General features: G+C 35.3%; 1 protein-coding gene across 5 annotated transcripts in view; it reads left to right on the top strand.

Annotated features, from left to right (window-relative positions):
• The window catches only part of LOC101893320 (tubulin monoglutamylase TTLL4), a 55378-nt gene extending 41870 nt beyond the window's left edge, over positions 1-13508 (top strand). For 4 of the 5 annotated variants that reach the window (XM_011295960.3, XM_011295964.2, XM_011295963.2 and 1 more), the window contains 2 exons: positions 12951-13141; positions 13201-13508. In XM_011295960.3, coding sequence (XP_011294262.2) covers positions 12951-13133 — 183 coding nt within the window. In that variant the 3' untranslated portion in view covers positions 13134-13141; positions 13201-13508. The remainder of the gene's footprint in view (positions 1-12950; positions 13142-13200) is intronic. The other variant, XR_002194993.2, reaches the window with a different exon arrangement.
• Positions 13509-14161: the final 653 nt, after the last annotated feature.

Below are 14161 nucleotides of genomic sequence, written 5' to 3'. Positions count from 1 at the left end.
AACCAGTTATGTTGAAATCTCCCAGAGTAATGTTTATGTATTACTTGGAAAAAATGACACAATGGTGGCTTCATCGAGCTCCCAATTTGTAGATCTGTTGACTCGGAGCCACGTTTTGTCCATTCATCTGCTAATTCATTGCGAGTGATGTTGCAGGAACCCAACAAAGCTTGAAGAAGGACTTTACTTTTTCCAGAGAATTTATGCATTCCAGAACTACCAAAGAGCCTGTTGCACTTTCCATCTTTGAACCATCGGAATATACAGCTATACCGCTGAAAGTTGGTGGAGTGCTCCCTGTCCAAATGTCTCTGCTAGGTATATGGATGTCCAGATGATTCGAAGTCTAGCCTAGGTGGTGTATAGTCACTGGTTACAACCCGAACTCCTATGTTTTCCATATACTTCAAAATTACTTAGTGTCCAAAAGATTGACTACGCCATTGCCCAAGTTCATTGAGTCTCAGGGTGCACCTTGCTTTCTCTACAAATTGACTTAAGGGTTTCAAATTGAGTAGGGTGTCCAGAGCAGATTAGAATGTGCTCCTGAGTGTATCTGTAATTAATAGAGATGTTACTCGTTGGACTATGTCAATGTTTTTTTTTAAGGAAGCTTTTTCTACAGCCGGAAACTTTCTCTACAGCCACCATACTAGCCGGACGGACAATTGACTCATATAACCATTTGATTATATATGCGACTTAAGCCCCCAGCTCTTTCCTATGAAATTTTTATAAGAGTAGAGTGTTATTAAGGCCTCCTAGCGAGCTCCTCGATATTCCTCTTCCAGTTGTTATTCGTGGATAGTACCGAGACGACTTTAGTTCCGTTTCGTTCCAGATCATGTAATACACACTACTACTCCAGAGTAGTGGAAACAAAGAAGTACCGTCCTGTCCCGGTGTTTTAACAGATTTGAAAATATCAATGCCCCACGAGATTTTGGGAATGCTTTGAAGAACGGTAAGATAAATATTACCCAACGCTTATATTTACCCAACGATAAATATTACCCAAAAACACAAACTTAACCTCGCAAATTAAATTTATCTTAGGCCAATATTGATCTCCTTCGTTCTACATTGTACAATTCAAGTTGGTCTAATGAAGGTAACATTGATTTGCAAATTCCGAATTTATACATTGTCATTATTGAAGTTATATTCCGACTCGGGACCAGTTTAGTTTACCCCACATCTTAGGTGCTTGTGTAACATAAAAAGTAGGTAATTTAAAACATTCAAAGAATGTAATACCACTTTAATTTATACATATTATTCACATGCTCGAAAAAATAGAAAAAAAATTAAGAAAAATGAAAAATAACATTCAGAAGAATCCTAAAAATTTTAATAGATTTGTAAATTTAAAACGTTAAGTTCGCGGATTTCCTAGTTACATGGAACTTGGTTGCAGGAATCAGGGGACCTCCTTAAGAAATGCGTATTCTAAGCCTTTAACGAATAGTAGATTAAATTATTTCCCCTGAATTATACTCTCTGATGAGGAGACCTTCTACTATTGTTTAAAAGTTGTAATTATTATTGTACTCTTACGTTCGTGTAAAAGATTTAGTTGTGCCTTTTATTAAAAGTCTTGTTGATAAATTAACAAATTTAAGAAAGATTGATTTTGGTTATTTCTGCAACTAAAATACGTTACAAATATGATGTAGCGCGTTGCTACTTGGAGTGTAAGACAATTATGTTGTGTAGTGACTGAGTTGTCTGAATGGCTGAAAGAGACTGAGTGAGTGAGAAAGAGTGTAGCTGAGGGTAGTGTTTGTGTAAGTGTGCCTTCATAATAACAATGATGCTCAGTTTTTGAATGTTTTCAGTAGAATCCTAACATCTCCCTTTTTGAGACTTCTCGGGGGTCCTGGATATTGGCTGTACAGGATGTCTTCGAGAAGTGATGCGTTGTGGAAGCATAACCGGTGATGATGGTGGAGTTGTGAAATCTTCTTCCGTTGGTGGAGTATGTTGAAGTCTTCTAGTAGGATTTGAAGAGGAAGATTATCATTTTGCTTTGCAGGTACAACATCGTGATCGGTTTCTCTTAGTCTGAGTTGATCTGCGTGAGATCTCACGAGAATTTGTTGATTATTCACTTGAATGAGGGTGTTGTAGGTAACATTTCCCACTTTGTTGATAATTTCACCTGGAACCCAGTAGCTTTTATTACCTTTGAAGTGTTTAGCGTAGACAAGATCTTCAGTAGTGAAATTTCGTGGTTTGGTGCCGTGTTTACGGTTGTACTGTACCTCCATTTAAAATGTTCTCTCTTGACTCGCTGGTAGAGGCTTTGTTATTAAGTCGAATACTGTTCTCATTTTTCGGCCTAGGAATGATTCCGCTGGGGAAAGTTCATTAGGTGAGTTTTTGTTCGGTGTTGAACGATACATTTCTAGGAATGTTTGTGGTGCATTAGATGCCGTCTCCTTTCCCTCTGATTTTTTTAAAGATTGTTTGAGAGTATAGACAATTCTTTCTGCATGACCATTGGAACTTGGTTGATGTCGAACTGTTCGTGTGTGTTTTATTCCTCGTCGTGAACACCGTTGTCGGATACGATTTGTTCTGGATTTCCAAATTGTGAACAATAAGTTGTTAGTAACCTTAATGTTGCTGCGGTCGTGGTTGATGAAGTTTCATATATGATAGGATATTTGGAATATGAATCAACAGGACCTGCGTAATCTATGTGAACACGTTCGAGAACGCGTGTTGCCTGTTGAAGTATGGAACAATTGAAGAATCTATGTTATTTTTATTTTCTGGCCAACCGTTATATACGTAGTTTGAAACTGTTTGTAAGGTTGGATCGTTTTTGGTAGCAATTTGTATCATTTTGAAACTAACTAACTGGGAGTGTTGATACGGTGTCTGTGATATCATAACTTATGTCTTTTTCTAGGTTGATGGAAGCTATGATGTACTCATCTGATAGTTTTTCATGTGCATTTATCAATCTTGACAGAACGCCTGCGTGTCCAAAATCCTTAGTATTAGTATACTTTATATCGAAATCGTAGGTGAGAAGGATAAGAGCACAACGTTGTAACCTGTTCGCAGTATAGACCGGAACACCTTTTTTGGAACCAAATATTGTTAGCAATGGTTGTGGAAACGTTGTACGGCGAAAACTAGTGCTAGTCCTTCTTTTTCGATTTGACTGTAATTTCGTTCCGTTGGAGTAAGTGATCTTGAGACGTGATGAATGGCTTTGGCACTGTTGTCTGGGTAAGTATGGTAAATGTGAATTGGCAGTGATGGGTTGTAATGAGTTAGTAGTAAGTCCGATGTTAGAATGCGTTTGAATTCGTCGAGAGATTGTTGACATTCTTTGGTCCAAAGGAGTTTGTGATCGTTTTTTAAGAAATCATCTAATGGTTTTCGGATATTTCTCATGTTGTAGACATACTTTCCATAGTGGTTTATGAAGCCCAGTAAGGATCGTACTTCTGTATGTATGTATTCATCGTTTGATATTAGGCGACATCAAGCAGAAATTGGTTTGTCCCAAAGGTTAAAACTTTGTATCCAGTCGATACCCATAATATTTAAGTTATCGATTTCCGTGACGTAGCATTGTAGAGTTAGCGTTTTGTCTGATACCGATGCGTTGCATTGACACTTTCCGATTAGGCTGATGCTGTTGGAATTTACGTCTGTTGCAGTATCATTTGTTTTGTATAGGTGTGGTTTACCTATAGATTGCCATGTTGATCGTGATATGATTGAAATATCGGATGCTGTGTCTATTTGTAATTTGACTTGTTTCTCGTTTATCTCCACGGTAGTGTATTAGTGAGGTAGTGAGAAAACTGCGTTGGCGTTGTATTTTGTTTTGTCCGACTTGACTTTGGCTTTTTTTGTAGTGGACTTGCCTCGTTTTGCACTTTTGCAAAAGTTATCCTTGTGACCTGTCTGCTGACACTGTGAACATTTATGATTTTTAAATGGACAGTATTTTGAGTAATGCATATCTCCGCATAACCAGTAGGGCGTTTTAGGAATTTTATGGGAATGCTTGTTTTATGGGAATGATGCTCGATCAATGTATTGTCTGTTTTCAAATCCATGAGTCGTTGAGTTTCATCTACAAGAGTGTCTAGAGTTGTGGAGTCCTTTGTTTCGTCTAGCAATTTGAGTAAACGTAAGTGAATGTCGTTGTCTTTGCTTGATTGTAAACCTAAGACGTAGAATGACACTTGAATTGATCCACTTGCATTTCATTTAGCTTGAAGATTTCGCACTGTAAGTTGACTCTACCGGCGTATTCCTTATAGTTCCTTTGTAAACACTTGTTAAGTTTCTCTATGGTGTTCTTGAGACTCATTTCTGTTGGATTCTTTGGAAGAAGGTAGTTCCTGAATCTTTCGTGAACACTGTTTGACATCTTTCTCCAGAGTAACGCAACTTTGTCATGATCGTCCAAAGATTGGGCTTCTTTCTCGAAAACGTGTTGGTAGCGGTTGTACCACGCTAGGAAAATTAATCCGCTCTCCGGTTCATAAACGAAGTCTGTCATGGAATGCGAAAGAGATTCCATTAATGCTGCTTTTGAAGCGCTGGGACTCGTAGCATTGTTGGTGTTTGCAGAATTCTGTGCTTGAAGTAGATTTGTTAATTGTTGTAGTAACTGTGTTTGAAGATTCATAGCCGTTTGCTGTTCAGCTATTAATTTCAAAATGTTATCGCTTGACATTTTTTTGCAGTTAATTTTTGCGTAGATAAATTGAGATGAAAGAATTTATTTCTTTATTCAACGTCCTCGTCACCAGTTGTTGTACTCTTACGTTCGTGTAAAAGATTTAGTTGTGCTTTTACGTTTTTAATAAAAGACTTGTTGATAAATTAACAAACATAAGCAAGATTTATTCTGGTTATTTTTGCAACTAAAATACGTTACAAATATGATGTAGCGCGTTGCTACTTGGAGTGTAAGACAGTTATGTTGTGTAGTGACTGAGATGTCTGAATGGCTGAAAGAGACTGAGTGAGTCAGAAAGAGTGTAGCTGAGGGTAGTGTGTGTGTATGTGTGCCTTCATAATAACAATGATGCCTAGTTTTTGAATGTTTACAGTAGAACCCTAACAATTATCCTGTCCCTGTTGGAGAACCAACTTTCATTTTAAAGTCATGTACATATGAACTTTACTCCCCCCTAACCACTATATTTAATGATTCTGTGACACCTTTGCATAAAGCTGATAATAGAAGTGTCGTCGATAATTATAGGGGTATTGCAAAATTAAGTGCAATATCGAAACTGTTTGAGCTTTTAGTCTGGCATAGATTAACCCACTTTGTTTCATCTATAATATCGACTTACCAACAGGGTTTTGTAAAGGGTAGGTCAGCTGCTACCAATCTATTGGAACTTATATGTCATGTACACAAGGACTTTTCAATAAAATGTAAAAAATAATATCATGTATAGTGATTTCAGTAAGGCTTTTGACAAAGTAGTTCATACATTATTATTATATAAACTTGACAAAATGGGTTTCACAACATTATTTATATCATGGATATCATCATATTTGCAAGGACGTACACAGAGAGTTTCTTTCAAAAATGTTCTTTCTAAACGCATACCCCGGTGTACTTCAGGGTAGCCATTTAGATGCAGTACAAATACTCTTTCTAAATGACCTTTCAACGGTTATACGTTACTCTAAAATCCTAATGTTGATGATGTCAAACTTTTTTGTAATATGGACTCTCACATTGGGTCCTTTAACTTGCAACTATGATATCTACTCCCTTGTAAATTGGTGCAGTGCTAATGGCATGGGGCTAAAACCCAAGAAATGTAAAAAAAAACTGTCTTTGTTTAGAACACAACCTTTTAATATAGATTGCCGAATTGGCTCTTACAAATTGAAAATGTAGACTCATTCGTTGATCTTGGAGTACTTTTTAATTGTTGGATTTTATAAAACGATGGTCTAAAGAATTCGACGATCTTTTTGTGGCTAAGCGTCTGATTCGGCCCACTCAAGAATACGGTTGCGTATTGTGGAGTCATTTTTATAATACATATTCAACTAAATTGGAATAAGTGCAAAGCCAATTCCCAGAGAATTAGGATGGAATGTAAATTAAACACTTCAACTATATGGAGATCACCTTATTTTTTTAAAAGAGACGTTTAATCTTAAGAGCTTTATTTATTACAAAACTTTTGCGAGGTGAAATCGATTCGCAGTTTTTATCCGGTGAATTAAATTTTAATATTCTTTCTCGTAATACTCGAAATTACAAACAATTATATAATCCTATGAAGGCTTTTTCAAATTATATAATATGATATCATTGACCGAACCTTTGCATGTTACTAAACACACTATTTTATATCTTTAGTAATTTAGTAGTTTCCAGATACTCTACTCCTATCTGTTATAGGTTGTTTTATTTCCTATTTGTTGACTTTATTTGTGAATTTGTTCAACCGGCTGATGTTCTAATCTGTATTCGGATTCCCTAGCCTACTAACCCGCCATAGTTCAAACTATGGGGTATACGCGTTCCCTACGCACAGTTTCGATTACGTCGATCTTACTGTCGATTACTTGTCGCCTTTGTTCAATTAGAAAAGTGAGTGAGTACCATCATTCCGCTTTATGCTTCCAATTGATTTTGGATCCTTTGGAAGGACTTTTCGGAATCTCGACTGCGAAGCAAAACCCAAGATTTCAGTTTAGCCTTCTTGATCTCACTGTTGTATTTATTGAAGGTTAACTTATCCGTACTCCGTACTGAGTTTGGTCTTTTTGGCCCTGTTGTATAAGCGTCTACTTACTTTCCTAATGCAAGCTGAGTTTTTTTGACCATCATACCGGTTGATATCTCATGCCAGAAGCGGACATGCTTTCTTACAGCATTCAAGCAAGGCTTTTGTTATGAGGCTACCAGTATACCTCAATGTAGCGTACTCTGCAAATTTATACCAACGAGCCTTCCTTGGATTCCTATAAGGATTTTGATGAAATCTCTTTACATAGATTTGGAATACTATCCTCCGGTGGTTCGAGAACGAACATTCGAAGGAGACTTTCCAGTTCAGTATGAGTGATTCATCCAGGTTCGAGAGGGTGGGATCATTGCCCTCTTCCCTATCCTTATTCTGGAACGTAGCTTCATTGCCCCCATTACTTATTTTGAGGTTATGTCTAAGAATAAATTCAAAAGTGGACTCTGGCATTGGTATCCCTATTGCCCCATTGAACGTGGTGTGCGTTGTCACCGCATCCAGCAATAAGATTGCCCTTGCTTCCCAACCCCGTGACCTGTTCCGGCGGATCGGGGTACTCGTAGGGCAGGTATAGGGAGATGAAAACGAGAACGAGTTCTAACCTTATCTCCATTGGAGGCGGCGTAAATGATGTGCCGTTAACTCCCCAGCCCTGTCACCTTATTTTTGTATATATAAGGCTCCTGGATCAGAGCTATGTCAGGATAGGAGAAGCTCGGCTGCCGCCGCTTTGCAGTGATGCAGATTGATCTGCATGATACTAAGTAGCTGCTGCTTTCTGGCGTGCCTGGTCCACCGAAGGATATTTCCTTTACAGACAAAGCCGCCAGCTGACTTCATCCCCAAAGTCCGTGGAAGCCAGCTACTGTGATAACGAGGAAGTTTGTAGACACCCGACTTTCGCTGATTTTGCCTTCCGGCTCTGCACGGTCGATGACTTCTACACGGGTAGGCAGTCTGACAAATTTTCCTTTTTCTGTGTTGAGGCACCAAGTTAAAGGCCGGTAGAAGCTTCTTGCACCGAACCTGTCACGACCTTTTTGCTGATGACAGGATTGAACGACGCAGTGGTTGATAAGGAGAGTTAACCCGTTGTTAGTTTCTTCACCGCGGTTCCTCCATAGACCGCCTACTCTTCATCGTCGGACGAGTGGAGGATTCGGTTTCCCTTCTTTCTACCGAGACGGCGATTCCTTCGGGCTCTCTCTTCTTAGACCTCCGCTTCAGCGCTTCTTGGCAGGGGTTTTAGTCTCGGTGAAGGCAACGTTTGAGCTGAAACAGTTGTTGTTCTCTATAAAAAAGTTTGAACTGTAAAGGTGACGAGGTCCGCCACGATATAGCCTCTATATCATGGTAAGGACCTGGCAACTAAGCCTGCTACTCGTCGAGGCAACATTAGCTCTTTGATAGTATAAAAAATAAATCATTGTCTGAAATGTTTAAAAACTCCCATATTGGCCACAAATCAGCTGATAATACTGGAAAATTCTTATTGAGAAAAATTTTCCAGTCAGAATTTTCAGCTAACTTAACTGCCAAAAATGCTCCATTCAAGCAATTTTTACAAATTAAGACTAGGATACACATAAGTTGTGTTCCAGAACCTGCAAATTAGTACTAATTAGCACTAATTCTGCTGCAACGCGTTCCCGTACTCCAAAAACTTGCAGCTCTCTCGAGAAAAAATGGCGCTGAGTGCTGCACATTTCTGCTTGTTTTAGCTACATGAATTTGGCCGAGCAGAAATGTGCATTTTGTAAATTTGACATTTAATTGGCAGGGCTAACAAGGTTGAATAATGTATTGATACATTTCAATAAAGAAAATGATCAACTTGAAAACTAAAGGAAAAACTAATATTTGTCGTGCAAAAAACAAAAAGAGAAAATATGGAGCAACTGATGTATTCACTTTTGGATGATTCCAGCAGTGAAGAGGACTGGCTGAATGAGGAATCGATTATTAATTATTATTATAAATTATTAATTTTAACTTATCGTCTTCAATATTCATTTTTTAAATGTTGGCGCTCTTTTCAGTAAGGTTTCACCATTCCGATTTAGGCTGTTTACTTTTGGAATTTTGAATTTTGACATTTTATCGCATTTCTGCTAATTTTCCGTTCCCTTATTTTTTGAGCAAACCTAAATGAGAATGACATTTCGAACTGTTCTCTCTTCTGCTAGTTTTACTATTAAAAAAGTACTGGAACACAACTATAATGTTACAATCCAATGTAAAGCAACATTTTTACATTTCTGTTAACTTTTTATACAACATACTTTTAGGCGAATCAAATAATTTGTTTTCTGAAAGGAATAGCTTAATAGTGTAGTAAATATTAAAATATTCATATCATATGTGCAATATAAATATAATATATGTATATTATATATTTGATTGTACAGTGTATATTTCAATAAATATAGCGTTTCGTTTAAGTTTAATCAATGTAAAATTGGTAATCAGAAAATATTAAAAAAATCACTTTACATGTGACACGAACACGATGTGGAATCTGGTCTTTATTGAGTAATTTGAGCTGTATTGTAGTTTTATTTATTTTTTGTATGTTGGAAATGCCTTGTAACAAAATATAATTTACGAATTGGTTATTCTAGCTGCGGTGAGGAAAAAATCGTAGTATGTTATAAGATTTAGAAAATATAAGTTTTGTTTTGTTAAACAGCGTAGTTTTAAATAACTCCAAGGGCGAATATCCTCAGACACTAAACTAAGGAAACTGACAAGAATCGGCGACTCTTATCAGCAGTTTGTTCTTCACTGATATACTCCTTGGTAACCCAGGTCTCAAAAATAAAAAAAAATATGTTTTTACAAGATAAAGTGTAAGCTTTACTCTTATGAAATTACAAAATAGCGAAAGTATGCCAAAAAACAATTAACTATTGTTGTATCGTGTTGAGGTAATCGATCCGACTCAAGATGTGAATTACTACTTTGAAGGTGGTATGAAAAATGTATTTTATTTCTTTTTTGTGGTACATAAACATAATTTTTATTACTTAAAACGTAAGTCGGATTTTCTACAATGCATGCTTATTGTTGTTGTTCCTTTTGCTATTAAATCAAATTCATATTGCAGTTTCTCTATATATTTTTGTTTGAAGTTGAACTTTTTCTACAGAATGTTTTTTTTTTTTAGAAAATTGTTGCCTTTTTAGTTTTTCCGCAGCACATCAGATATAAAAGTTAATGTAAGGGTGAGCCCTTGTCATTGCCACATACGACCCAAATTGAAATGGAGACTATCGACATACATTTTGTCGGCGTCCTATACTTTGGATAGAATACAACCGATTCTCAACAGCATATCGTTTATTTGCTATATTCTTCAGACTCAGAATATTTTGGAGAATTATTTAAAAGTGTACAACTTTGTTTGCAATTGTGTTATGTCAAAAATATCCCCGAACAAACAATTATTGGCTCTAGATATATTTTATGGGGCTTCTTAAATTAAAATAATTATTTTGCTAAAGTATTTAAAGTGGAATTGTGAGCAAAATTTCAGTTTTTAATTTACTTAACCACACAATATCTATTATTTATGACACAGAGATTGGCCAACTTCAAAATGTTGACTTGAAAGTGGATGCAAATCGCGAAATCTTCTTTGGCTTTAGATGCCCATCCAATTTTCATTCACTACCATCTCGTTTAATTTACATAATTTTTGTAAGACGACTATGATGTAGCATCCCCTGCATTTTAGTAAGTTGCACAATGTGCAGAGAACGTACAACTCCATTCTGAACAGAACAGTCGCGCACTTTTCAAAAAAACATTAACACAGTTTTTAGTTAATGAACTTTAAAACTGCCAACAGACATATGAAAGGAAATGCATTCTTAAAACTCAATTCAAAACAGTTCGTTTGTTTAGAAATTTACAAAAACAGATTGTAAGTATTGAATGATTTTCAAGCGGAAACCTACTTTATTTTGATGTACATGCATATGTGTAATACAAAAATAAAATGCCTATATATTTAAATATCCTAACCAATGAACATGGCATCATAATTTTTTATAATCATGTTATACCCTTTTACGTGTACTTCAAAAATATAGTCTAAAGTTTCTTTTCGTTTTATTAAATTTATTTTTCGATACAAAGCAATAATTTTTTTATTTTGTATTTAATCTACATGTCTAGAATATAAAGTGTTCCTCTATAGTGTTTTCCTCAATTAAATCATACATCAATTATTTATGCGTTGTATTTTCACATTTACAAATTCAAAATTCCTCCCACAGTACTCCTAAATTGCAGTTTTATAATTAATGAGCGAACTTTTCAACATTTGAGTAAGGAAAATGTTCTCAAACATTTTAATTTTAAACAAGGTCTTCGATTTGAATGAAATTAATAAAAAGAAATATAAAAAATAAGTTAAATTAAATGGTCGTTTTGCTTTAATCAGTGCCCATTTCAAAAAAGAAATAATCGAAAAGCATGATAGCATTATACACATTAAATATGCAGATATATTTTGACCGGAGGAATATGAAGCACACATTGAAATTAATCCGAATTATGATATAAAGACTTCCCTTAAATCAGTCGGAATAAATCTCCTAGCATTTCACTGATTTTATTTACTTGATAGGTATATCCTTTAACAAAGTCAGGATTAGACGAATTTGTTATTTCTTAAAATACCAATAACTAAGTAATGAGTAAATAGGAGCTATACGAAAACGTGGACCAACATGACCCATTTACCTACTGGCAAAATACACATGCGTTCAAAATTCTAGCCTTCTATCTCAATTTATTCCAAAGATATAGTCTGAGAATAGTCTGAGTACAAGCCACAAAAATACAAAAGATAAAATCGAGCCAAATAGTAAATAGTAATAAAACTACAACAAATTGATACAGCATTTCAATAAAATTGAAATGAATAATACCCTCAACCATTTGGAAAAGACTTGAAAATGTTCAATAAATCCATAAAAAATACGGTTTGATTGAAACCCGTTATATGGGTGCTATACGAAGACGGGGACCTGCATAGACAATTTTCCGTTATACCTATTACAAACTTGAAATATGAAAATTTGAACCAATTCTGGTAAATAATGTCACTAAAATCATCAAAATACTGAATACTGGGAGGTACCTTTACATGGGAGCTATACGAAAACGTAGACCGACTTGACCCATTTGCCTACTGGTACGTTTGTACAAAATTTCGTTCCAAAGATAGCGTGATTACAACAGACAGATGAAGACATCGCTAAATCGACTTATAATATTACGCTGATCAAGAATATATTCACTTTGTTGGGTCTAACATGAGTGTTTCGGAAGTTACAAACGGAATGACAAAGTTAATATATCCTCCGCAGTAAAAAGGAATTATTTGATTCGAATTAGTAGCAAAGATTTATTTAGAAGAAGTGTAAAAACGAAAGACAAAGATTAACTCAAATGTCGGAGAGTTTTAAATACAGTGAATCGTCATCGTCAGTGTCTGAAATTGTGGCTCATTTGACATCTGAAGTGGAATTGGTTCCAGAATCATCGCAAACAACTGAGAACACATTCCTTTACTCGTTTCAATGCATAATTGGAATAACTTTTCTTCATTTTACTTTTTGTGTTTTTGCATTACACTATGCAACTCATTTACAACTCCTAGGAGTGCATTATTATGGTGCACCCTCTTGTAACATCCAATATTGATTCACGGGAAAATGCGATGCATTGATATTGCTACCTGTGAATGAACTGCAATTTTGGATGCAAACTTTTTGCTGGGTTATTTGAAGACTCTACATTCAATGCCAGCAGTGGGTAGAGTAAAAAAGCATATTGTGATAAAATTAAACGTTAATTCAGTCTAAATTTCTGTTATCGAGTGGTTTTTTTTGCCTATAGAATTTGTCTTTTCATACAATCTTCTTATACCATCTTTTCATACACTGTTAATGAAAAGTCATGCAGTCTAAATAAGTTTAGTGCATGATTCTCAAATTCCAAATAGTTATGTATGTTTTATAAACTTATTTTTTTTATTATAAAATTACATTTTTATTTGCTGTTAACATTTACTTTATTATTTATATTTTCCTTATGTCATCTTTACCATTCCCCGGCCCTCCCCATATCCTCTTTTACCATGAACTACTCTTCTATTGCCAATTACTAATCCAGCCACTAAAATATAGGACTCGAACGATTATGAGGATATCTCGGACCAACCACCTATCTTCGTCAATAAATAGTAAACGCAGGTTACTCAGTCTCAAGGCACATAAACCAGATACTGAAATTTCAATGAAATCAATTAGCAGTGCCAATGTGATTTATGATAAAGCTGCGCCAACGTCAAAATAAAACCACATGTAAGTACTGTTGTCATTTTGTTTTGCACACAAATTTAACGAATGTGTTTATTCTTTAGGTTTCCAAAATATACAATTTAAATTAAACATGCGGACAATAAAAGACTGCCAACATATCGGTCAGTTCCTTCAACCTATCCATCTATATCTTGAAACCGCAACAGATGTATAAATTGGGAGGCTTTGAGAGATAATGAATGCGTTAATGAATATCTGTATACGAGTACATATATGAATAATCAAAGTGGTTTAACAATAATCCGTCTGTTTTTACAGTTAATAGTAGATGAATTTTTTAAATGTTATACATACTGTTACAGCATTTCAATACGAAATAAAATCGAACAATAGAACCATTCATTTTCTATTTGGCACCTGTTATTATAAAATGGTTGTGGCAGCCTAAAAACAAAAACTTTATAAAAACTCTATAATTACAAATTATCCTTTGCGTGGGTACCATTTCGATAATTTTAACTATTTTAGCGGCCTTAATGAACGTGTTTTCGCAGATTACCAACTGTAAATTTCACATTTGTTTAATTCCACTGTAATTCCATTTTTTATTAATATTTAGTCTGGAGAACAAAATTCCTTATAGACTAGGTGTTCACGGATAAGTGAAAATGTTTTTATAATAAAAGAGAATAGCGAGGCTACCTAGTGTAGATGAGAGGGATTTGTTAAACAGGGATCTTCTTAATACAGTCCACATTAAATAAGATAAGAAAATGTGGTGAGCAGACCTTCGAGTTAGAAATAAATAATACAGAATTTTCAATTGCTGCATGTGTTATGGTGTAGTTAGATTATGGGATGTAATCTTTACTCAGACTGATAAGCAAGTGCAGCATATTTGATTGCCACATGTGAGATAGCTATGCTTGTTTATGACCTCCCCCTAAGGTTTATGGTGGCATGGTGCATATGCATATGTTCAGTTCGCATATATCTCTCTCTCTCTCATTTACACTTAATGATAATTTAGGTTAAGTCATATTATCATAAGCAGTTCTTAAG

The sequence above is a fragment of the Musca domestica genome, unplaced genomic scaffold, assembly GCF_030504385.1.
Source record: "Musca domestica strain aabys unplaced genomic scaffold, Musca_domestica.polishedcontigs.V.1.1 11, whole genome shotgun sequence".
Lineage (NCBI taxonomy): Eukaryota > Metazoa > Arthropoda > Insecta > Diptera > Muscidae > Musca > Musca domestica.
This window is presented reverse-complemented; position numbering and strand designations above follow the sequence as displayed.